At 59.5% G+C, this 25615-nt stretch overlaps 2 protein-coding genes and 1 long non-coding RNA gene across 9 annotated transcripts in view; all 3 read left to right on the forward strand.

The window, feature by feature from the left end:
* The window catches only part of GAL3ST3 (galactose-3-O-sulfotransferase 3), a 42110-nt gene extending 34535 nt beyond the window's left edge, over positions 1–7575 (forward strand). For 3 of the 7 annotated variants that reach the window (XM_075130356.1, XM_075130359.1, XM_075130357.1), the window contains 3 exons: positions 2956–3039; positions 4385–4615; positions 4984–7575. In XM_075130356.1, coding sequence (XP_074986457.1) covers positions 4488–4615; positions 4984–6172 — 1317 coding nt within the window. In that variant the 5' untranslated portion in view covers positions 2956–3039; positions 4385–4487 and the 3' untranslated portion in view covers positions 6173–7575. The remainder of the gene's footprint in view (positions 1–2955; positions 3040–4384; positions 4616–4983) is intronic. The other 4 variants (XM_075130358.1, XM_048858085.2, XM_075130360.1 and 1 more) reach the window with 2 other exon arrangements.
* A 4842-nt stretch (positions 7576–12417) lies between these two features.
* On the forward strand, positions 12418–17916 carry LOC125639731 (uncharacterized). Its single transcript, XM_075130419.1, has 7 exons — positions 12418–12597; positions 12982–13065; positions 13337–13529; positions 13687–13848; positions 16459–16642; positions 16993–17798; positions 17891–17916. Exons 2-7 carry the CDS (start codon positions 13027–13029, stop codon positions 17914–17916), a joined length of 1410 nt encoding a protein of 469 aa, XP_074986520.1. The 5' UTR covers positions 12418–12597; positions 12982–13026.
* Positions 17917–18141: 225 nt separating this feature from the next.
* Positions 18142–23896, forward strand: LOC125640167 (uncharacterized). Its single transcript, XR_007357701.2, has 5 exons — positions 18142–18276; positions 18359–18414; positions 19474–19585; positions 23293–23330; positions 23515–23896. It is a non-coding gene; the product is annotated as an uncharacterized LOC125640167 (long non-coding RNA).
* The last annotated feature ends 1719 nt before the right edge of the window (positions 23897–25615 follow it).

A 25615-nucleotide genomic window follows, 5' to 3' on the forward strand; every position in this document is an offset into this window, starting at 1 on the left:
CTCCTCAAGGAAACTAGACCACCATTACCCTGGCCCATTTTGATTATCCAACAGATCAACCCAGTGGCCTTCATCCACTTGCCCCATGCCATGAAGATACATCCAGCATTCCATGTTTCCTTGTTAAAGAAATAGGTGGCCAACTCTTTTCCTGGATGCACACAACCACCCCCACCCCCATCATGGTTCGGGGGCAGGAAGATACCTGGTGAGAGAGATGCTGGATTCTAAGCTCCTCTAATGATGACTTGTGTACCTTGTGGACTGGGAAGTGTATGCCCCAGTGACTGGGGGGTGATGTGAGGTGATGAGCTAGAGCCTGATTAAGCCACAAGCAGTGTTGAGTCACTCCTCAGCTAGGCTCCAGCCAATCCACAAGCCAGGCGCTGGTCTGGTGGCTCTCAGAGCAGGATTATAACCCTCACAGGAGATACAGCAGCTCGGTCTGCCCAGTATCACTTCATGGCTTGGAACTCTCCCCGGCCTGAGAGTGGTGACAGACTCCACAGGCCTTAGCCTGCTCCAGCCCTGCTCCAGCTCCAGCCCGGCTCTTAACTCCTGATTCTGGCTCTGACCACTGGCTTTAGTTCCTTGCCCGACTTCCACCACACCAACCAATAGGCCCATCCATCTCAGTTTCTGAAACCAGCAGCAGCTGAGCTCTCTGCGGCTTTGCTACCCTCAGGAGTGAGATATCAGCTAAAATCACCAGCACCCGTGGGATGTAGTGTCAATACCCAGTGCCACTGCCCTATACCCGTACCCTTGGAATAGGGACTGAAATGTGACTGTTCTATGCAATCAAAATTCCTTCTCCTCCGCTCGCCCCTGGTGGGCCACATTCGTCGCTGGGGCTGGAGAGTGGTGCTGTGCAGGGGCACTCCAAAGCTGGCATGTCAACGAGCATGTCATATTCAAAGTTTTTATGGGAATAAAGCAAGGGAGTTTTGAAACGTAACTTTCTCTTTGCATTGTGACGGTAAAGCCAGTGATACATCTGTCTTTCTATCAGCAACTGCTGCCGCCGTTGTGGACTTGAGGGTGCCCCCCACACACACACACATCTGCAGAACACCTGACCCTAATAAGGAGGAGAAAGAGGAGGACTAGGGAGAACATGTTCAGCAAGCTCCCGCCAGCCAGTGCTGCATCGGACCATGAACAAAGGGCCTGGAGTGGAGGGCCAACATGGCAGACAACGTGGAAAAGGAGAGAGGAAACGGGAGAAGCAGCAGGACATAATGGGTCATCTCAGGCAGCAAACCCAGATGCTGCAGACCTTGTTGACCTGCAGGTCCAAAAATCCCAAACCCTCACCCTTTGCAGTCCTTGGAGAACTCCATGCTAGCTGCTCCCAATGCCGCCCCTACATAGCACTCGGCATCATGGGCCGCACCCTTACCCCTACCGCTCCAGGGCAGGGGACTCCAAGGGAAACCCCACCTTCACACACACTGACCTGTGGGCTACTTCTGTGCACTGAAATGGACAGAAATATTTGCTGCCTTTTCAATTTCAAAGTCCCATTCCATTAATTTATGTTTAAAATCTGTACGGCGATGCCTGTCTTTTGGGATGTTGTTTTTCTGCAGTGTTTTTGCCGCTCAATACATTTCTATTTATGGAGAATAAAGTTCTCTTTCTTTGTGCCCAGCACGTACGGCAGAACGCACAGTGGTACTCACAGCACACTGTACTTGTCAATGTACAGCAAGCACCACACCACTCAGCGGTGCAGGAAACCAGCCATATTTACAGATGTGCCGCAAGTGCGACCTGATTCCCAGCAGCACCCGCAGCTCCTGGGCCAGCACAGAACCCTCCCGTGCCAAAGCCTCCCTCAACCACATCGTTCCACCTGGAGCAATGGTAGTAGCCCTAGTGTCTGGCTGTTGAAACTCGGCAGACAGCCGCTCCACCTCTGCCCTGGTGGCAGCTTTTCCCGCTTTGTCTCACAGATATTACACAGCAGGCAGCTACAACCAGTGGGATATTTTTCTCCCGGAGAGCCAATCCAGTGAGTAAACACCACCAGTGTCCCTTCAGTCCACCAAAAGCACATTCAGTTGTCATTCTGCACCTGCTGAATCTTTCCGTGGTGTTGTCGAAGTGGCCAGCAGACGGCTTCGTGAGCCCGGGGAGCAAGGGGTAGGCTGGGTCCACCCAAATCACCACTGGCATTTCCATATCACCAATAGTAATCCCCCGGTCAGGACAGAAGGTCCCTGCTTGCAGCTTTCTGAACAGGCCTGTGTTTTTAAGGATGCGAGCATCATGCACCTCCCCTGACCGGCCCACCCTGATGTGAGTCAAGCATCCCTGGGGAATCCACCAACGCTTGCATAACCATGGAAATGTAGCCCTTTCTGTTGATGTTCTCTGTGGCAAGGCAGGCTGGGGCCAAAATAGGGATATGTGTGCCGTCTATCGTGCCACCATAGTTCGGGAACCCCATTGATGCAAATCCAGCTGCTATGTCCTGCACATTACCTAGTCACAGACCTGCCTAGCAGGAGACGGTTAACAGCCCTGTGCTCTTGCATGACAATGGCCCCCACGGTGGATTTTTCAACTTCAAAATGATTTCCCACTGATCAGTAGCAATTTGGCATTGCAAATTTCCAAAGTGCAATCACTGCTGGCTTCTCTACTGGCCGTTCAGCTCTCACTCAGCTGTCCATGCGCTAGAGGGCTGGGGCAAGCTCGGCATTCAGATCCAGGAATGTGGTCTTTTGCTTCCAAAACTTTTGCAGCCACTGGTCATCATCCCAAACCTGCATTATGATGTGATCAAACCAGTCAGGGCTCGTTTCTCAGGCCCAGAAGTGGCGCTCCACCATCTGCAGCTGCTCCATGAATGCTACCAACAACTTGGAATTGTTCTTTGCTATGTCCTTCAGCTAACTGTCCTCAAATAAAACCGTATGTTTCCCACTGTTACGTTACTTCCTGCAGGTCTGCAGATACAGGAGGACTGTGCAGAGCTGTGAGAGAGCCGTGCTTCTGTCAGAAACGGCGGACACGGAGAAGTTCACATGGGTTTGTGGGATTAAAAAAAATTAAAGGTGCAAAAATGATGGGCTGTGGATGGTATTAGGGGATAGAGGAAGTTGCATGCTGGGAACTAAACCTCACCACCAAGAGATCCCTCGGTAAGTCGCTTCTATCCCATAGCACACACTGAAAATTCCCTCAAGGGCATTGCATGGGACGGTGGCGCATGGCGCACTGTGGTACCTGCCCGCAGTGCACTGCACTTTGCATTGGCACAAGCATTCCTGGTGGGTACATGCAGCTCCAACACAAGCAGCCAAGTGTGCATGCACACGAGCAATATACACACTTTGGTAAGTTGCCCATGCAACTTGTGCTGACCAAACTTTGTAGTGTAGACATGGTTAGCAAGGGTTAATGAGGCGCTATGGATCCACTGAGCCCTGCCCCATTGCACCGACACCCGCTGTCAGGTAAAGTTAGGAGGGGAGGGCACTGGAGAACAGCTCGGTAGCTGGCTGATCAGGGTGGAGAACAGATCTCCTTTCCTTTGCTTCCTGGGGAGAGGCCCAGCCCAGCCCCTCTGCTGAGACTGTTGATTGCCAGAGTCCTCCAGAAAACGCTAGGTCTGGCACAGAACTTTTGGGTTTGGGATTATTTCTTTCCTTTAGTCCAAAATGACTATCGGGCTGTCTGTGGTGCCTGGGCCAGGTCTGCAGGGCCTCATGGGGATCGTTGGGATCCCCTGCCCGGGGAGGATGTGGGGAGCTGCCTCAAAAAACTCCGTGGACTTTTGCTCCCTCTGGAGTCTGCCCTGAATTGTGTCTTGGACCCTGAAGAGCGCAGTCGCAAGCCCCTATTAACTAGATTAAAAACTGTCTAACTGATAGAGCTCAATGCGGGATTGTCAGCCAGTGGGGCTGCTTCTAGTGGGGTCTGCAGTGAGGGTTGTAGGCCTGGCGCTATGCAATAGTCTGGAAGGAAATGCCAGCTCAGTGCTGGTAACGTGCTTCCATGGCACACAGATTGGCAGGGCGGTAAATAATGCTGGGGACAGGGCCGTCATGCAGAGCGACCTGGCTCACGCGCTGAGGTGGGCTCGTTTCAACAACATGCATTTGAACACAGCTACATGCAGGGCCCAAGAACGTCCGTCCCGTTTATGAGATGGGGACTATAGCCTGGAACATCCTGTGTCCCGGGACGCATGCACAGGTGGGCGTGAGGGTCAGTGTGAGTGCAGGAGTGTGAAGCGGTGGTGTGCAAAGGGGACCAGGCGTGCCTGTGAAAAGGGGCATGGGCTGGTTGTGAGTGGCCCAAAGGGGCAGGGTGGGGGGCGTGAATGTGAGAAGTGGGCATGCCCCCATTTCACCTGTCCCTCTTCCCCCAGGCCTCCCCGGCGTGAGGCTGGCCCAGCTGCCCGCCCGGTGGCTCCATGACGAGGGAGGTGCCCAGCTGGATGGGGCCCAGGTAGGGGGGAGACAGCACCCACCATGCCCTACGCCCTCCCTCCTCTGCACTGCGCCCTCAAGATGATGTCCCGCAAGAAGGCCCTGCTGCTGCTGCTGCTGGCGCTCAGCACCCTGAGCCTGCTCATCCACCAGAGCACGCACCTCAACTGGTACAGAGCAAGGGAGGGGGAAGGGCAGGGCTGGAGGATGGGGGTCATGCGGGAGTGGGGTAGAAGAAGGACTGGAGCACGGAGGGGGGTAGAGCTAGGGGATGGGGCAGGGGGCACGTCAAGTGGGGCTGTGGGGACAGGGCTAGGGAATGGGGGCAGGGGTGGGTGGAGTGGGGCATGGATAGTGGGACAGGGTGGGATGGTTCAGGGGCAGAGCTAGTGGGCATGGGGCTAGGGGCGGGGGCAGATGGGCATGTGGGGCTGGGACACGGGGAGGAAAGGAATGGGCCCATTGGGCTGATCAGGGCAGGGGTCCAGGGGAGCGCTGGGCTGGCCATGCCCCTCGCTCTGACCCCCCCTCTCCCCAGCAGGTCCCCCAAGCCTTCCTCCCCAGGCTGCCCCCCAGCCCCCTCGCCCCGCCCCAAGCACACCTCGGTGGCCTTCCTGAAGACCCACAAGACAGCGGGCACCACGGTGCAGAACATCCTTTTCCGCTTCGCCGAGCAGCACGACGTGACGGTGGCGCTGCCCCACCACGCCTGCGACCACCAGTTCTGCTACCCCCGCAACTTCTCCACCCGCTTCGTGCACCCGCACACCCTGCCCCCCCGCATCATCGCCAGCCACCTGCGCTTCCAGCGCCAGGAGCTGCGCCGCCTCATGCCCAACGACACGCTCTACGTCACCATCCTGCGCGAGCCCGTGGCCATGTTCGAGTCACTCTTCACCTACTACAACCAGTACTGCTCCGCCTTCAAGCGGGTGCCCAACGGCTCCATGGAAGCCTTCCTGGCCAACCCGCTGGCCTTCTACCGCCCCCAGGAGAAGTTCTCCATGTACGCCCACAACACCCTGCTCTACGACCTGGGCGGGGACAACGACCACAGCCCCGCCGACCCCGCCTACCTGCCCGGCTTCATCCGCCAGGTGGAGGAGGTCTTCTCGCTGGTGATGATCGCCGAGTACTTCGACGAGTCGCTGGTGCTGCTGCGTCACCTGCTGTCCTGGGACCTGGAGGACATGCTCTACGTCAAGCTCAACATGCGCGGCCCCCGGTCCAAGGGCAACGTCAGCTCGGAGGTGCTGGCCGCCCGCATCCGCACCTGGAACGGGCTGGACGCCCAGCTCTACGACCACTTCAACGCCACCTTCTGGCGCAAGGTGGCGCAGGCGGGGCGGGGGTGCGTGGCGGCGGAGGTGGGGGCGCTGCGCCGGGCCTGCGACCAGCTGCTGCGCCGCTGCTTCGGGGGGCGGCCCCAGCTGCGCCCCGCCACGCAGATCAAGAACAAGGAGCTGCGGCCTTGGCAGCCCAGCTCCAAGGTGGACATCGTGGGCTATGACCTGCCTCCGGCCGTGCCTGGCTCAGGTGCCCCCCCCGAGGAGCGCTGCCTCAAGCTGGCCATGCCGGAGGTGCAGTACTCCCGCTACATGCTGCGCAAGCAGAGCCTGCGTGCCCGCCGCAGGGCCCTGCTCCCCCGCCCGCTGCCCCCCCGGGGAGTCCCGCGCCCAGCCAGGGCCCTCCCCCGTCGCCACCCCACAGTGCCCAAAGCGGCCTGAGCAGGGGCTGGGACCTGAGCCCAGACTAGACACTCACGCCGGGGTGAGGGGCTGTGCGGGCATCGTGGACATGGCTTCCTGTGCCCCCCCCCGCCCTCGGGTCAGCCCTGGGGAGATCCCTTTGCTGGCCCCCTTCTCCCTCCCTGTGACAGTCCCCGTCCTGCACAACAGCCCCACGCCCGCCCCCTGCATCCCACGCCCCTTTGGGAGGGCTGGATCGGAACTGAATGCCACTGGGGCCTGAGCCGGCACTGGGAAGCTGCCACTCCCCCCTTCCTGAGCCTGCGTCAGGTCTGTTTGCAGGTTCTGGGTGGTTTGCACATGCCCTGGATTTGGAAATCCACCCATCACTGCCTGGGGACTGAGGCATCGGGGGGCCTGGGAGGGAAGCCCAGCAGCTCAGCACGGAACAGCAGTGTTATGGTTTGGGGCCTAGATGGTGCCCCCCCCCCAACTCCAGCCTTTCTTCCCTAGTGCTCCCTGCCCCAGCACTGGCCCATGCCTCCCCCTAGTGCCGCCATTCACATGGGGACATAGCACTGCATGGAAGACACAGGGCCCAGCTAAACCCTGGGGAGGCGGGACTCGAACCCCTGCCCCAGGCAACAGATCAGGGCACACAACATCACACACCCTATCGCACACACAGACACCCCCCATCACACATGGCGCACACATCCTATCTGTCCACACATTCCCCCCATCAGTCCCCACCCCCGCTTCCGTTTACCCACACACCTTGCACACAGTGCTTACTTTGTAATGAAAGAGGTGCCGGGGCTCAAGCGATTTTTTACATTCATACCTGATGCAGCAAGCCCAGAGGTGCTGGGGCTCGGCACTGCCAAGCCCTGGCCCAAATTAACCACTGTTTGCACACATGCACAGTGTCACACACACAATCACTCACAGCTGGCCCCCTGTGCAGTCACACACACACACACACCCCTTGCCAGTGTGCCACACTGGTGTGGCAAGGTGACAGTATCCCAGCCAGGAGTAACTCCCTCCCCGGGCTCCCAGGGGGGGCACTGTCTGGGCCCTCCCGCCTCATGAGCCATTCCCTGGGTAATGGGTTCCCAGGAAGAGGCTGATTCTGAGCAACTGCCATCGGGGAGGTTTAGGTTGGATATTAGGAAAAACTTTTTCACTAGGAGTGTGGTGAAGCACTGGAATGGGGTTACCTAGGGAGGTGGTGGAATCTCCTTCCTTTGAGGTTTTTAAGGTCAGGCTTGACAAAGACCTGGCTGGGATGATTTAGTTTGGGTTGGTTCTGCTTTAGCAGGGGGTTAGACTAGATGACCTCCTGAGGTCCCTTCCAACCCTGATATTCTCTGATTCTATGATTCTATGAACTGTCAGGGGGATGGGAACCTGCCCCCAATAAAGGACTCTGTGAGGTGCCTGGTCTGCTCTGGTGTCTGTGGCTCATGCGGGGCAGGTGGAAAGTTCTGGGGGGTGGCTCTCTGTGGGTCATTGCCCATGGGTACCACAGGGTGTGACCCCTGACCCTCAGCAGACACTGCAGCCTGTAGCAGGCAGCAGTAGAAAGTTGTTATCTTCCATGTGGCCAGAGCCTGAGGTGGGGCAGTCAGGCACACATGGTATGTGTTGCACACACACCTTGAGTGTGACTCTAGGGACCGATGCAGCTGCATCTGGGAAGGAGTTGAGGGCTGGTTCCTGTGGATGGTGACTGGCTTGCTGGCACCGATGGGGGCTGGATTCACTGCAGGAGTGTTGTCAGATAGAGGGGACCAGGTGCCTCATTCCCAGCTCCCCACCCTTGTTGCCCTTCCAGCAGGTCCCCCAGAGCTGGGTTTGCTAGGTCTCAGCCTGGCTCCAAGCAGAGCAGGGGTCTCCCTGCCCATAAGCCCCTGGCAGGGACCCTGGGGGGCATGGGCCACAGAGATCTGCCCCTGTAGAAAAGGGGTCAGTGTGGGGCAAAGGCAAAGGTATTGGTGGGTTGCAGGGAAGAGGAGGTGCAGCTGCACAGATGCCTCCAGCAGGCCTAGGCAATGGGCATGTTGGCAGAGGGTGAGGAGGGCATCTAGTGGTCAGACTGCATGCCCCAGGGATCTTGTGCCCCACTGTCCTGGACCTGCTTATGCAGAATAGGGTTGGGGGGTCACAGAGTGGAGGACAAGGGGGGCAGCAAGTAATTGCCCCCTTGTGCCATAATGGTGAGAGAGTGAAGCCAGTGGCAGCATCTGGCTTCACACATCCCTGGCAGAGGGCAAAGGACCATCCTGCACCATAGACTGTACCCAGCCCAGGGAGTGGGATATGGGGCATTTTCCCTCTCGAGGGCACTCGACCCAGGGCAGCAGGACTGGCTAGCTCAGGGGAGCAGTCAATGGGGGGCTGGTATGTGGGCAGAGGCTGTCTGTCTCCCCTCCCCCCAGCCCCAGCAATCTCACGCCGAGCATGCCAGTGCAGATGGCAATGTGGAGACATGGCAGCTGATAGCTCCAGGGAGTGGAAGGAGCGACCCACAGAGATGTGGACACCCCGATGGTGGTGGGGGGGCACTGCTGAGCCAGGAGGATGAGGGCTGGCTTGATCTACTCCTCACTGGGGCCATTCACAGCCCCTCGAGGAACACACCTCTCTGCCCTTGCTTCTGCACCGCTGGGAGCTGATGCGGGGGGTCCCATGTGCAGGGTGGCAAGACCTGTCTGGATGGGCCCACAGCTCTAATGCGGGGTGGCAGAGAGGAGGGGATACCAGGGCCGACTGGCAGGAAGGGGGAGGAGATACTAGGGCAGATGAGTGGCAGAGGAGAGGGGATACAAGGACGGACGGTTGGCAGTGGGGAGGGGATACCAGGGTGGACAGGCTGAGGGCTGGCTTGATCTACTCCTCACTGGGGTCCACTCACAGCCCCTCGAGGAACACACCTCTCTGCCCTTGCTTCTGCACCACTGGGAGCTGATGGGAAGCGGATGAGTGGCAGAAGGGAGGGGATACCAGAGCAGATGGGCAGCAGGGAGGAGGGAGGAGGGGATACCAGGACGGACGGGCAGCAGGGGATACCAGGGCAGATGGGCAGCATGGAGGAGGGGATACCAGGACGGACGGGCAGCAGGGGATACCAGGGCAGATGGGCAGCAGGGAGGAGGGGATACCAGGACGGACGGGCAGCAGGGGATACCAGGGCGAATGGGCAGCAGGGAGGAGGGGATACCAGAGAGGAGGGGTGGCAGGGTGGAGGATAGTATTGGACTGATAACATTGCCAGCACACCAGCCCCTCTGTGTCCAGAGTCTAACTGAACCAGTTCTGGCTGAGATACATAATGCTAAAATCTCCACACTCATGCAGATTAAAAAGTAATCTTCTATCCCCCAGCACTGGGGGACTTAGGCAAGTGCCTAGTCACGGGCCTGAGCCATGGAGACACGGGGCTGGCAATTATGATCATCATAGATTTCTTACCCTCCCAAGCTTCAGGCTCATCCCTCCAGTGCAGAGAAGCAGGCAAAGCCACAGAACCACCCCCAGAGAATATGGGACACAGTTAAGCTCCATAGCCCAGCCCTCAGGCGGCTGATTTATGCAAAAAGATTTGCTCGGCCCAGATTTCCCACGATTTCAGCCCAATAAATGGCTCCCGGTGGCAATAGGATATCACAAATATAAATGCTACGACTGTGCGTAGCTCACACACTGAGATGCAGCCACCCCGGGCACAGGGATCCCTATACAAGGATCCCTCACCCAGCCCTGAGATGCAGCCACCTCTGGAGTGGAGCGCAGGGGACTGTTTAACAGCTGAACGTGTGTTTGTGACAGGGAGTGGGGAAGGACAGTGAATTGAATTTAAGCCATAAGGCGGAGAAGATTTCAGAGCTGCATTGGGGCATTAGGACCAGCACTGACTGGGAGGGGAGATAGGCCCGCTACTGAGCCCCATCCCACTCCCTGCAGCACAGCACCCCCTAGCACCACACTATGGCATTGGGGCCAGCCCTGACTGTGTCCCATGCCTGTGGTGTCCCAGCCCAGCCCTGCTCAGCGTGGGAGTCCTGACTGGGCTGGTCGAGGCTGCAGCTATTCTAGGCCCTGCAGCTCCCCTGGGCCCTATACTGACAGGCAGTCCCAGCTAATTACAGCTGCAGAGATTAACCTTGCCATGCAGAGGTGTTGGGGGTAGCAGGGACACCTGAAGGATGCAGGGCAGGGGGGGAGGGGGGAGAGCAAGGAAACGGTCCATGCACTGGGCCCGCCCAGCACCCCTTGGCCCCCTGCCCTCCCCCCCACAGCTGGGGCTGAGACTCTGCAGGGGCGGGGGCAAACGACTTGGCAATGGGATTTTCTCACTAATCCCTGGGGGCCGCCCTTGATTGGCTCAGTTAGACACTGGGCTGTGGGTCAGACGACACAACAACTCCTCCCAGCGGAGCCTTGTGCCCCCCCCGAAGCTGATTACAGGGAGCACGTCCGGGATGAGCTCCCCCCTGCCTGGCCCGGGACAGAGCCACAGGAGGCATCGGAGGTACTTGCACTGCCCCCAATTCTCCCCACAGGGACTGGCACAGCTCCCCCCCGCCCCATAGGAACTAGCACCTTCCCCCCCTCAGGAACCAGCACAGCCCCACCTGCCACAGCACGGCCCCGCCACCCCCATAGGGACCAGCACAGCCCCACCTGCCACAGCACGGCCCCCCCACCCCCATAGGGACCGGCACAGCCCCACCTGCCACAGCACGGCCCCCACCCCCATAGGGACCGGCACAGCCCCACCTGCCACAGCACGGCCCCCTCCCCCATAGAAACCAGCACAGCCCCACCTGCCACAGCACGGCCCCCACCCCCATAGAAACCAGCACAGCCCCACCTGCCACAGCACGGCCCCCACCCCCATAGAAACCAGCACAGCCCCATCTGCCACAGCACGGCCCCCCCCACCCCCATAGGGACCAGCACAGCCCCACCTGCCACAGCACGGCCCCCACCCCCATAGGGACCAGCACAGCCCCACCTGCCACAGCGTGGCCCCCACCCCCATAGGGACCGGCACAGCCCCACCTGCCACAGCACGGCCCCCTCCCCCATAGGGACCGGCACAGCCCCACCTGCCACAGCACGGCCCCCACCCCCATAGGGACCGGCACAGCCCCACCTGCCACAGCACTGCCCCCCCCACCCCCATAGGGACCGGCACAGCCCCACCTGCCACAGCACGGCCCCCACCCCCATAGGGACCGGCACAACCCCACCTGCCACAGCACGGCCCCCTCCCCCATAGGGACCGGCACAGCCCCACCTGCCACAGCACGGCCCCCACCCCCATAGGGACCGGCACAGCCCCACCTGCCACAGCACGGCCCCCACCCCCATAGGGACCGGCACAGCCCCACCTGCCACAGCGCGGCCCCCACCCCCATAGGGACCGGCACAGCCCCACCTGCCACAGCGCAGCCCCCACCCCCATAGGGACCGGCACAGCCCCACCTGCCACAGCGCGGCCCCCACCCCCATAGGGACCGGCACAGCCCCACCTGCCACAGCGCGGCCCCCACCCCCATAGGGACCGGCACAGCCCCACCTGCCACAGCACGGCCCCCTCCCCCATAGGGACCGGCACAGCTCCCCCCACACCTCCACCGAGACCTGCACAGCCCCCCTTCACTGTCCCTCCACAGGGACCAGAACAGCCTCCCTTCCCCACAGCACAACCGCCCACCCCCATAGGGACCAGCACAGCTCTTCCCCTCTGCTGCAACTGCCGCCCTCCCCCCCCAGCAGAGACCAGCACCGCTGCCCCCTGCCACCCTCATGCCCCTGGGACCAGCACAGTCTTGAGTGAGATGAGTGCCTGGGGGCAGTTCAGGGGTGTCAGGGGGACACTCCCTGGCCTAGGCCATTGAGGAGGCCAGCCTAGAGGCTCTAAAGGACCCTTCTGGCCTTAACATTTGTGAATGAACCTACGGCTTCCTCCATTCTCCACGCACACCCACCAACCACCCAGCCTGCATGCTCACCCTTGCCTCGTCTATCTGTCCATCCACCCTCCCATCCCACACACTCAGCAGCAGGAACTGGGGGTGTTCCTGTGCGGGTGAGGGGTGGCGTTGATTAGGGGGTACTACTGGCAGGATGGGGAGGAGCTGTCAAGGTAAGTGCAGTGGTGACCCCTGCTGGGGCAGAGCCCCCGGCTCCCAGGGTGCGGCAAGCTGGTCCTAGGGGCTCCCCGTGGGTGCTGTGTATCAGGGAACAGCCCAGGTGGGAGCTGACCCATCCCTGCCTCACCCCACAGCCCTGGGGCACAGGCAGCTGAGCTGTGCCGGGTATGGCAGGAGCTGTGTGTGCGGGAGCGCCAGGCGCGGGACCGGAACCGCCAGCTGCTGCGGGACTTTGGGCACCTGGAGACCCAGCTGGGGCTGCTCTGGGCCAGGACAGACGCCGTCAGAAGGAGGAAGGTGAGACGGGCTCAGCACCCAGACATCTTGCTGAGCGGGCTGACTGCAGAGAGCCCCATGCGGGGAGAGTCAGACTCGGACAGGGAACAGCGCCCCAGGAGAAATAGACAGAGTCAGGACTCCGAGCTTCAAGCCCATGTTCTCAGAGGGGAGTGGGGTCTAGTGGTTAGTGTGTGTTTGGGGGGGATGAACTCCTGGGTTCTATCCTCCTGGAAAGAGGATGATTTAGCACCACCAGTGCAGAGAGTAGGTGGAAGTCAGTAACTCCGTGGGGCAGGAGAGGATGCTGAGATGCAGGGGAAGGAATTCAGCCCCGGGGGATCCAGATGGGGCCTGTGGTGGGACCAAGGGCAAAGGGTCGCATCCCTGTCTTGCTCATCTCAGGTGGACTATGACGCATTTCTGCAGCAGCTGCTTCTTCACCCGAGGATGGAGGCAGGGAGCTCTGGCCAGGTCCCTCAGCACCAGGTAGGCACAGCCGAGTCACACTAACCCTCCTGGGCAAGAGGGAGTTGGCACCAGGGTGTTGGGGCATTGGGGCCAGCACTGACTGTGAGGGGGAAAATGCCCCTGCCCTTCCCTGCAGCCCCTCCCTCCTCCCCACAGTTCTTGGGTTCTTCCCCTTGCCCCCTAAAGCACTGGCCTGGCCTAACCCTGCTTAGCGTGAGCTCTGCCTTGAAGCATGGTGGGCTCTGGAATCACCAGGTACTCGGTTGATTTCTCTTCCCCCTCTCCCCAGGACTGGGTCTCCGCCTGGATTTTGGACCCGGCTCTGCGCTCATGCTCTGGGAGACACCTCCCTGACGCCCCACAGTGGATGGACCATCTGCAGTATCGGACCTCATGGCCTCATCCCGTCTCCCCCACACAGTTCCCAGAGCCTGCTGCCTTCCTTGCATCCACAGGGGCAGGTGGGGCTGGGCCCCTGGAGGGTAAGGAGATAGCCCTGGCCCTGTTCTGTGCCGCTCAGCCTGGAAGCCCGCCCGGACTCCTGGGTCCTCCTGTCCCTGCTCTATACTGCTTGTCCTGGGAGCCCGGACTCCTGGGTCCTATCCCTGCTGATGCCTCTTTCTTCTCTGCCGCTGGCAGCCAGGCCCACAGTGGGCCCCCATGGCACACCCTGGCTCCACAGAGGGCCCATCACCAAGGACCATGGCTACTACAGGATGCTGGCTGCTGTGCCCCATCAGGAGTCATCCCCGCTTCTCCACCCACATCGGCTCGGCTTTCCCAGCACAGCTGAATCAAAGGGTGCGCATGGGGAGCTTGTGTGGGTGAGGGATGGGGCTCTCCTGGGTGGCAGTGCTCCAGGTGCCCCCCTGGCACCTGCACCAGAAGGAGAGCTGTTCCTGGTGGGGAGGCCCAGGGGCCTGTCCTGAGAAGTGGGGAGTCCAGAGGGGAGCAGAGGGGGGACGGGCACATGGAGGGTGCAGCATATCCCTGAGTATGGGCCACCAGGTGCCATCACCCAGCCATGTCCATGCAGCTCTAGAGGGGAGTGGGGGTGTGGGAAGAAGGGGGCTCTAGGGGCTGAGGATGGGGAGTGGGGTAGCTGCGGGGCCAATGTGTCTCTGGAGCATGGGGGGCTCTGTGGTGCAGGGGTGGGGTCCAATCTACAGGGGTTCAATCCCCCAGCCTTCATCCAGTCTCCGGGGAGGAGCCCTACCTCTTTGCCAAGCCCTAGGCGTGGCATTTCACAAGGCCCAGCTCCGCAGCTCTCTAGAGCTCAAAGGCCCCTTCTCCAGACGCTCTGCAGCGAGTCCACCTGAACGGAGACTCCAGTGGGGGCTTCCCCCCTCCAGGCAGCGTGGCCCCAGGGAGGATCTGCAGTGCAGCCTGGGGCATGGGTTAGTCGCCAGCACGCCAGCATCAGCTCAGTCTGGGAAAGGCAGGGGGCCAAAGCAGCCAGATTTGCTGGGATCCAGTGCAGGGGCGGAAGCTCAGCCCTCTGACCTGCCCCCAGGCCCCTGGCCTTTCAGAGGTGGCTCAGCCTTCTATCTCCCGCTGCCCGCAAATCCTTCTGCCTTATTCCACCCAGGGGCCAGCCTTCTCCCGGCTTGTGGAAGAGAAGGGGAGCCCCCTTCGGCCTGGTAGGTCTTCCACAGCAGCCTCACCCCAGCTCCTGCTGCCCCTCCAGTTTGACATTGGGAAGCCTTGAGCCTCGCTGGCAAACCCCTCTCCCCCTAGCCTGGGCAGCAGCCTCTTGTCCCAAGCCTCGCTGGTCAGCCACTTAGACACAGCTGGGGGGAGCTACTCTGCCCTTAACAGCGGTGGCAGAGCATGGTTTATACACCCCACTCAGAGCACCTCCTTGGTGCCCCATTTCAATGTGTCTTGACTGTGGGCACCTTAACCAGGGGCCAGCCCCTTTTGGGATTAGATACTTGTTGGGTCCACAGTGATCCAGGCTGCTCCATCGGAGCAGGGGAGAGTTACCTCGGCACCATGTCCCACAGCCCCTGGGCGCTCCTCTCATCCATCTCTATGGGGCTGAGGCACCAGCTGTCCCAAGGGCAAGCCCGCTGGACCTGAGGGATGAGCCTAGCCACGGGCACATCACCCCCTAAATGGGTTAGCCCAGAGGCCTTCTCCTGCTGACCTTCACGTCTATCCATGTCCCCAAAGGCTGGGGGAACTGATCTTCCCTCTGGTGGTGCAGGCCCCATCCAGTTACACCCCATAGACCTGCCCTGCGAGCAGCATGCCTGCCCACTCATGCCCCGTTCAGCTACAGCCTTGCACCTCAGGACTTTAGGATCCCTCGACAGGTGCCAAACCCCCCAGTTCGGGTTTGCCCTAATCCCCCCTTATGGAGGACCCCCTTGTGCAGCCCCAACTTGGGCCAGTCCCTACCTTTGTTTTTTCTCTGAGCCAGACCGACTCTCTGTGATCTCATCTGCTGATCGGCCCATGCTACGCAGCTCCCGATCTAATAGGGTGACCAGATTTCCTGATTTTATAGGGACAATCCAGATTTTTGGGTCTTTTTCTTATATAGGCTCCTATTACCCCCCACCCCCATCCCGATTTTTCACATTTGGTGTCTGGACACACGACGATCTAACCACAGCCTGAGCTCATGTGAGCAGATTCCACAGAACTGGTCTGGCCCCCCCAGGTCTGACACAGCGCAGTGACACCTGCCCTATTACCCCCTTTGTGGCAATATCTCCCATCAGCGTGGCAACCCCAAATACACCCCCCTGGGTCTGCTGCACACCCCAAACCCTTCTCCTGCGAAAAGCCTCAGGGCTCAGTTCACACATAAGCAATAAGGCCTTTTGGAACCATCCCTGGACCCCAGTATGGGCGCCCGCCATTTGACTACACAACCCAAGGCTCTGGGACCTGGTGAGAGAGTGAGACAGCAGTCTGCCCGCAGGGGGACCCGCTTCTGATGGCAAGGCAGGAGGGAGGTGGAAGCATTTACAGGGTCTGAGCTCAGCGTGCACAGTGACAAACAGGGGCCTGGAGTCCGAAGGAGTCGGCGAGTTGTGGCACTCGCCCTGGGAAAGGCTAAGCTTGGGGCTTGGCAGAGAAATAGGGGTCCTCCCAGGAGACTGGGTAAAGGCCAGGGCAATGATGTCTTGCAGATCGGTGACAGGGTGACTTAGGGGGCTCTGTGGGGGTGGCAAGGCGGGGGGGGCGCTGGAGGGGGTCTGCGGGTGCAGGGAGGAGGCTCTGTGCTACAAGTGAGCTGCTTGGGGCCTCTGCCTCCCTCTAGGGCCTGGCACAGTTGCTGGCTCTGCTGCAATCCTGTGGCATGGATCTGGGAAGGGATCGGGCACTTCGCTGGGCAGCCTTGGCCATGCCCAGCCTGGCAGCTGTAGCCTGTCCCAGCTCCGCTCCCCTCCCTTCCAGGGACTCGTCCCCAGCCCACGCAGACCAGGGCACGTGCAGGAGCTGGGACGCACCCTGAGGACGCTGCCAGCTCTGAGGTGAGGCACCAACACCGGGCAGCTAACAGGGCCTCCAGGAGGCTGCTGTGGAGAGGAGCCTGGGAGCAGGAGAGCACGGAGACAGCCTGTGAGGAGCCCTGGAACAGGTACCTCCCTGGAATCCCCCCAAAGGTCCCCAGCCACTGAAGAGAACCCCAGGGGATGGTGCATCACCACCCATCCCAATATGCAGCCACCTTTGGGGTGAGGTGTGGGGGCTGTTTATACAGGGACGCCTCACCCTGCACTGAGATGCAGCTGGCTCTGGGGTGGGGCACTGGGGCTGTTTATACTGGGATCCCTTGCCTGGCCCTGAAATTGCAGAGATCTCTGAGGTCGGGCACTGGGGCTGTTTGTACAGGGATCCCTCACTCTATGCTAAGATGCAGGTGCCTCTGGGGTGGGCCACAGCACTTGGGCCTAGTGGTCTCATCCTGTCTCTCTTTCTCATCCCTAGGGTCCCAAGACTGTGGTGCAAGGAGAAGACAGGAGGAGACACCACAGTCCTGGATCAGGGTGGGAGCTGGTGCCAGGAGCCATGTGGGGAGCAGGCAAGGGATGACAGACCAGAAGAGTCTCAGGGGAAGCCAAGGCGGAGGCTGAATGTCAAATTGAGACAGACTGTGGGGAACAGGGATCACAGAGAAGGGGCACAGCTGAAGGGAGAGAGAGGGCAGGTTCCCATCCAGGGGGTAGGGCAGCTGGAGGGAAAGGAGGGACACTCAGCCATGGGGCAGACACAGAAGGAGGAGGAGGAAGAGGAAGGTCTGGCAGGAGGATTGGGGGGCCAAGAGAGGGAGGAGGATGAGGAGGGGAATGAGGGCCTGGTGGGGAGGCAGGGGGACCAGGAAGCAGGGGAGAAGGATGAGGAGGGCAATAGGGAGGAAGGCTCTGGAGGGGCAGGGGAGGAGGGGGAGGCAGAGGGGAGAGGGAGCAAGGAAGGCTCCTCTTTGGATCATGTCCAGGCATCAGCAAATGGGGGAGAGGACAAAGAAGACCTGGTGGAGCGGAGGGGCCAGGAAGAGTGTGGTCTGGCAGGGGGTCAGAGGAGCAAGGAGGAGGACAGTGAGGAGGAGGAAGGCCTGGTGTGGGGGCAGAAGGGCCAAGAGGGTGGTGAGGATGAGGAGGTGGAGGGTGAGGAAGGCCTAGCAGGTGGGCAGGGGAGCGAGGAGGAGGAGGGCAGCAAGGAGGAGGAAGGCCTGCCGAAGGAGTTGGGGGGTCAGGAGGAGGCCGAGGAGGAGGAGAGTGAGGAGGAGGAGGAAGGTCTGGTTAGGGGGGGGGGCCAGGAGCAGGGTGAGGAGGAAGAGGAGGGCAGCAAGGAGGAGGAAGGCCCGCTGAAAGGGCTGGGGGGCCAGGATGGGGCCAAGGAGGAGGAGAGTGAGGAGAGCAGCGAGGAGGAGGAGGAGAGCCTGGTGGGGTGGGGGGCCCAGAAGCAGGGTGAGGAGGAGGAAGGCCTGCCGAAAGGGCTGGGGGGCCAGGATGGGGCCAAGGAGGAGGGCCTGGTGGGGTGGGAGGGCCAGAAGCAGGGCAAGGAAGAGGAGAGCAGCGAGGAGGAGGAAGGCCTAGAGGGGCAGCAAGGGGGTCAGGAGGGAGGAGAGGAGGAGAAGGGCAGCGAGGGCCTGGTGGTGGGGGGCACAGAAGGCCGTGAGCAGGAGGAGGAGGAAGATGCAGACAGCGACTTGGTGCTAGGTGCCCTGGGAGCTGGTGCCCAGGGGGGCCCAGGCAGTGTTGAGCAGGGCAGGTGAGTCCTCTTCTTACCCTCCCCCTGGGCCACGAGTCCTGGTGAATCCTCCCCTTTAACCTATCTCCCCATCTCATTTTAGGGGCCGTGGCAGAGAGACCCCCGCCTGGAACAGCCACACCCCAGAGTCCCCACAGGGTGAGTGTGGAGGCTGGTATCCCCGCACTCGACATCCCTCAGTTAGACCCATGTCCCATCCAGCCCTGAATTCCAGCCCAACCACCATCAGTCAGACCGAATGGCTTATGCACCCTGGTATCCCCTCAGTCCGACCCCTGGGCCCAGCCAGCCTGGTATTCCCCCTTGGTCCGACCCCTGGACTAGGGTTGCCCACTTTCCGATTGCAGAAAACCAAACACCCTTTCCCCGCCCCTGCCCCACCCCTTCTCTGAGGCCCTGCCCCTGCTCACTCCATTCCCCCCTCCCTCCGTCGCTTGCTCTCCCCCACCCTTGCTCACTTGCTCATTTTCACTGGGCTGGGCAGGGGGTTGGGGTGCAGGAGGGGGCTCAGGGCTGGGGCAGGGGGGTTGGGTGCAGGAGGAAGTTTGGGTACTAGAGGGGACTCAGGGCTGGGGCAGAGGATTGGTGTGCAGAGGATGCGGGGTGCAGGCTCCAGGAAGCACTTACCTCAGGTGGCTTCTGGAAGCAGCTGGCATTTTGCTCCAGCTCCTAGGCAGAGACGCGGCCAGGAGACTCTGAGTGCTGCCTCTGTCCGCAGGCACGCCCACACACACACACACACACACAGAGCTCCGATTGGCCACGGTTCCTGGCCAATGGGAGCTGCAGAGCTGGCGCTCGGGGCAGGGGCAGGGGCAGCACGCAGAGCCCCTGTGGCCGCGCCTCCGCCTAGGAGCTGGAGGGAAATGTGGGCTGCTTCCAGGAGCCATGCGGAACCAGGGCAGGCAGGGAGCCTGCCTTAGTTCCCTGCTGCACCACCGACTGGACTTTTAACGGCCCAGTCAGCAGTGCTGATCAGAGCTGCCAGGATCCCTTTTCAACCGGGAGTTGCGGTAGAAAATTGGATGCCTGGCAAACCTACCCTGGGCCCAGCTTGCCTGGTATTTCCCCCTGATCAGATCTAAGGTCCCTCAGCCTTATATTTCCCCCCCGACCTGTCCTTTGTCCCAATGCTCCCCCCTGCCCAGCCCCTGCCACCCCGCCCGAGCATTTCAGCTTCTGCATCTCCTACTACAGATCCAGGACAGGATTCAACCTGGGAGGAGGAGGAAGAGGAGGATGCAGAGAGTGAAGGGGATGAGGCCATAGAAGCTGCTTTGGCTCCCCAAGGAAACGCAACAGAACCAAGGTGGGAATTGACCATGAATCCTGTGTTCCCCATGTCCGAGTGTGGCACTAGGGGGGCGCTGTGCTGCAGGGAGCAGGAGAGGTGCTTCATAGGGGTGCTCTCCCCTTGCAGTCAGTGCTGAACCCTAGGGGGCTCTGTGCTGCAAGGAGTGGGGTGGGAATTCAGTAGGGAGCACTCTCCCCTTGCAGTCAGTATGACAGGCCATACCCAGGTATAAAGAGGCTGGAGCAGAGGCAGAGAATTTCCTTCCCTTTCCCAGCCCAGGCTAATGAAAACACCCTGATCCCAGAGTGCCCTCTACTTGCCCAAGGCTGAATGACAGCGATACAGATTTCTCTGCCAGGGGAGATGCCTTGTGGCTGCAAACTGGGTGTGCAGTCTGGCCCATGCTCCCCCATGTGTCAGGCCCTGTATGGCCTACAGTCCATGGGGAGGCCCCTCAGTGTGGCTTTGCAGCAGGCATCCACCACAGGGGAGGGGCTGGACAGAAAGGTCTCTGCAGGGTGAGCAAAACCAGGCCAACCCTGCCCCCAGCTCAGCTAAACATGATTCCTAGTACAGTACAAGAAGAGGGGTTAGAGCAGGGGGGCTGGGAGCCAGGGCTCCTGGGTTCTATCCCCAGCTCTAGTATGGGAGTGGGGTCCGGTGGGTTAAAGCAGGTGGACTCCAGGGTTCTGCCCTTGGCACTGAGTGGATAAATAATGGGGGACTGTGGAACAAGTTGCCCCCCAAGGAACTAAGCATTGTCAGCCTACTCTGATATAAACGCAGATCACATGGCATTTACACCACACTCCATCAGACCAATCCAGGTAACTGCCCAGGGAGGGGAGGAGAGGGAATGCATCACATGGGTGGGAGCAGCCCTGATACCGCGGTGACGGGGGTGGGATTAGCACCTGAGTGGCAGTGGCATAGTGAGGTGGAGCAAAAAGGGGCAGCAGACATCAAAAAAGGTGCCACCCGCTTGTACTCACCAGGCGGCGCTCAGGGTCCTGGGCAGCACTGAAAGCCCCCGCGGCTAAATGCCGCCGAGGAGCCGGTGCGCGTGACGGCCCCTGCCGCCAAGGACCCGGAGCGCCGCCGGGTGAGTACAAATTAAACAAGGTGCCTATCAATTAGAAAGGTGCCACTTGTGCGCAGAGGGGGAGCGCCTGCTCCCCCCGCTCCCTTCCCGGCTACGCAACCGCTGAGTGGGGCAGAATCTGGGCTGGAGCTGGGTGCTGAGCCCCCGCGGTGCTCTGCCCTTTGCAGGGCGAAGAGGAGAATGTCAGAGAGCCATGAGTGGAGGAAAGGCCGCCAGAGAAGCCCCCGCTTGGAGGAAGGGTCAAGGAAAGTCAAGGTGGTCAAGGAGGCACCGCCCACCAGCACCACCCAGTGGCCAAGGTGCAAGGGGCGAAAGACAGGGCAGGTTCTGTAGGCAAAGTCTGGTCCAGCTCTTCCCCCCTCGCAGGAGGATGAGCTGGAGTCTTTCCAGGGAATCCAGTTCCATGGTTGGTGATGGGACATGGGGCCTTTCCCTTTTAGAGGGCACCTGCTCTGATCTGGTCCCAGGGTGGGTACAACATACTGGGGAGCAATCCAGACCAGTGAGGGGTTGCCATGCAACCTTGGGTCTCTTACAATACTTTGCTGCAGCAGCTCCCATCTGGGCTGCTCACAAACCGCCTTCCAGCATGTCGATCACACCCTGACTATCTGTGGGTAACTGCAGCCTGCCAGCCATGCTTGGGTTGCACTCTGGCTTTTACCAGCTTCAGTTCCTCTGCCGGGTGATAACAACACACTCCCAGTCCCAGATTTCCCTCCCAAAATGTATGTCCTGTACTGCCCAGCCCTCTCCTGGACAGTCCAAATATATTCAATCCGTTATTGCTTTAAGGGAGTAATATACACACTACTTGCCATCCTGTATGGAGTTACCCAGACACTTCAACTTAAACACACTGGATTAGATAAAACAATAAATCACGTTTATTAACTGCAAAGAGATTTTAAGTGAGTGTGAGCAACGAGGCATAAGAGTCAGAAATGGTTACAAGAAAAATAAAGAGAAAACGCTTTCTAGTGCCGAACTTAACCAACTGTATAAAGCAAAGTTTCTCACCAACGTCTCCCCCAGTGTCCAACAGCTGTTTCCTTTGTCTTCTCAGGGGCGGAGAATGAGATAGGCAGGGAGGGTAGTCTTGGGGGGGTTGCCCCTCCTTTTCATAGTTTCAGTTCTGCTTTGAAAAGCATTTCAAGCTGAGAACCAAGAGACAGGGAGTCTGGTGGAGGAAGGAGACCTCAGGCTGTTCCTTAAGATGCAGATCTCTTTGCCCCTCTCTCCCTTTCTTGTAACCCATCAGCTTTGCTAACGCCTGGCTGATGCATCGGCTTACACTTTGGACCTGGCTACACTAGAGAGTTTACAACAGCTCAGCTGCACCGATGGCTGTAAGCTCTCCAATGTAGCTGCTCTAAGCCGACGGGAGAGCCTCTCCTGAGCGGCGGTAGCTATGTATGCATGAGAAGCTGAGCAACCCCCTGAGTGACATACGTTATGCCGACACAAGCTGTAGTGTACCCATAGCCTTTGTCTTTGAGAAATTGTTTTAGCCACTCCCCAGACTTATCTGGGAAACACACTTCAGTCATGATTTCAGCTTATGTTCATAACTGTACACATCATGTTACTACATGCATTTTACTCTGATATTACTTACTGATCAGCAAGCTATGAATTTTCAAATGATACCTCACAAGGCAATCCATGTACAAATATTAGTGCAATAGTGTGCAGGGTCTGAATACAGGGGTGCACTCCATCACAGTGGGGGAGACTGGTTGGCTCAGGGGCAGGGATTGGGATCTGGGGCCTTTCCCGTCTAGGGGGCAGTGGCTTCTGTCTGGATCCTCCTATGTATGAGATAAGTTTGCCAGGTCTCCACCCAGTCCCTGGATGGCAGACTCCCCACAGGGGCACTAATTAACCCCATGTGAATTTGCTGTCTGCTTGGGAAGGTGTGACGATGTGACAGCAGCAGGGAGGGGGGAGTGTTGACCTGGGAATGTGCCCTGGGGATGGGAGACCTGAGAGCCTGTAACCTGAGCCAGGAGGGGGAGGAGGAGGTAAAACCTCTGCCCAGGAATGTGAAGACAGGCTGCAGGAGAGAGCCTGCTGGGTGGGTTTAGTTTCAGTTTGGGGCTGGGTGGAGGAACATAGGGAACCCCAGGGCTGGGGTCTAAGCTCCCTACTCCCCCAGAAGGACTTGACTGAGGGGTCCTGGAGGTCCCCACAAGCTCTGTTTTGGACTGTGTTCCTGTTGTCCAATAAACCTTCTGTTTTACTGGCTGGCTGAGAGTCTCAGTGAATCCCTGGAAGAGGAGTGCAGGGCCTGGACTCCCCCCACAGTCAGTGACAGAAGGGGAAGCAATTGATTAATGAACTGGGTGAAAGGGGGGACCATGCGATCAGGGCATTTGTCTAATTTAAAGGGCCAGGGCATGAGGACCTGTCATGGGGAGGACTTTGCTGTGGAGGGGGTGGGGAGCAGGCAGCCTCCAAAGGATGGGGAAGGTTGGCCTCATTCCTGTGGTACTTGGTATAGCACAGGCCCCTCCCTGGGCCAGTGGGCAATGAGTACTGGATGGTCCCCTTGGGGCAGGTAGAGGTGCCCCCAGCTGGGAGTTCCCTGACCCATCTGTGTTTGTGCTTCCTCCCCCAGGACACCGCCACGGGGGCCTGCAGCTCGCAGTGTCACAGGTGAGGAGGTGTCCACGGACAGACACAGGCTAATACAGAGCTGGGATTAGAACCCAGGAGTCCTGGCTCCCAGTCGCCGCCCCCCCCCCCCCCCCGGCCGCGCTTAAGGCCACTAGATCTGACTGCCCTCCAGAGCTGGGAATAGAACCCAGCCACACCTGCTTACCCCACTTTACCTGCACAGGGTTCTGGGGTGACTCGGAGGAGCTGGGAGCAGGCCTGGAAACGTACCTGAGGAAGGACCGGAGCCTGGACGACCAAGACGACTTCTATGACTGAGGGAGGGATCCAGCACCTGCGGGTCCCAGTGAGACAGGGGCGATCTGGGATTGGAGATTCACTGTGCTTGGCCTTGGGGGCCACAGAGAGACCCAGAAACAGTGCTGTGAAGCCAGCCAGCAGGGTGGGAGCGACACATGGACTGAGGGATCCCTCCCCCCCGAGCATGGAGTGTGTGACCCCATCCTGAGGCTGCTCCCTACCCCACAGAGTGCAGGACTCTGATTGTCCCGAGCCCTCGGAGCGTGAGGGTGGCACATCAGGCAATAAAGTCTCCCAGAAAGGAACTGAGTGGAGAGGCCATGGGGGGCAAAGGGGCCCAAGGTGGGCAGGGAGTTTATAATGCCCCATTGTGGGATGGTGGGGAATCTTTCCCAGTCAGGGGCTGGGTCAGAGGAGCAGGGGAGACAGAATGCACTGGGGGACTGAGGGCACTGAGTGAGACAAGCTGATTAATTGGGAGTGATCAAATGGGGAGGGAGAGAGACAGGGCCCTGGCATCAATCCGGAGTCACCCACTGACTGCTAGGGATCAGGCCAGTGCCCATCTGTACTGCGGGAGTTGGGAATCTGGCACCTGGGGCAGGGCAGCATCGGTGCCAGTGCAACTCAGCAACCTGGCTACTGAGGGAGAGACACTGTCAGGGGGAGACCCAGCCCCGCCCCATGGCGCTGGTGAATCCCATGACCCACCCCCTACTTAGCACAAGAGACAGCAGGGCTAGCAGGAGGTGCCCACGTGGGGAGGGGAGGGGAAGGAAGGGCCATGCGCTGGCACAGAAAATGGCTCAGCCCTGGTCTTAGAGTCCCCTGGCCCACGTATGGGTGGCCCTGCCTCGTGTCTGGGAATGAAGCAGTGACTGGGGCTGTGCGGGACTCTTGGGGGCGGGTCCCAGCTGTGAGTGTGTCTGTGGGGATCCACTATGACGAGGTGGGGGGGAAGAGTCAGAGCTCAGTCAGTGATCAGTCAGTGGCAGGCAGGCCTGGCATTAGGGTCTGTGGCAGCCATCAGGGGCCACTGTGCAGGTGGGGAGGGAGAGGGGGCAGTATTACCAACCTCAAGAGATAAAAAAATGTATGAGTCAGATCCTGAAAAATCCTGGGGTTTTAAGCAAGATGGTGTGGTTGTGATGGCTGAACTCCCCCTGCCCACCTCAGTGTGTGTGTCACACAGCATGTATATGACAATTGCTGATGACAACGCTCCCACAGGTAGCAGGAGTCAGGCCTGGCAGGCCTCTTCTGGGAGCCCCATAGGCCCCAGAGCTTGGGGTGGGAAATGGGGCGGGTGCTCAGACTTGGCACCACCGCCTGCAGAAGCAAGGCAGAATGGAGAAGCGGGAGCTCTGGGGGGTATCCGCCTAAGTACCTCAGAGTCATATCCTCCCCTGCCTCCCAGGATCCATTACGCTACTCCTGCCAAGCACCCCCAGCAACCTCTCTCATCTTGTCCCTGGCCAAAGCTGGACAGGGCGACCTAAACGACAGCTGGGTTTGCAAAATGTTTGGGGCCAGATCCTTGGCTGATGTAAAAAGAGCTAGAGGATTTATACCTGCTAAGCATCTGGCCCTTTAACCCACCTAATGGCATTAAGCCTGGTTCTCCTGTCCCTTGGCAGCCTGGTAAACCAGGAGTGACCACATCAATGTCTGTGCAGTTACACCAGAGTGAAACCAGTGTTGGTGGGAGAAGTCTCAGTACCGCTGGATGGAAACAGAGTAAATTTTCCTCTAATATGCAACTAAAGCCTATCAGGAGCTGAGCAATGTGGGCTGCAGGCAGCACCTTAGAACTTGCCATGCTAAAACAATTTCCTCTCCTGCTGCTCTGTACCACTCAGACTTTCCTATGAAAGTCCCCGAAGCTGTGGAAGGTTTTCCAGAGCAATGTTTTTTCAGCAAAAAAAATGGCTTTGTGACTAAACGAAAATCCCATTCTCTCCCCCCCTTCAAAAAACTTCTATTTTTGTCAAAACATTTCAGGAAAAAACCTGAAATCTGCAAAT

Source organism: Caretta caretta, chromosome 7 (assembly GCF_965140235.1).
Source record: "Caretta caretta isolate rCarCar2 chromosome 7, rCarCar1.hap1, whole genome shotgun sequence".
NCBI classification, from domain to species: domain Eukaryota; kingdom Metazoa; phylum Chordata; order Testudines; family Cheloniidae; genus Caretta; species Caretta caretta.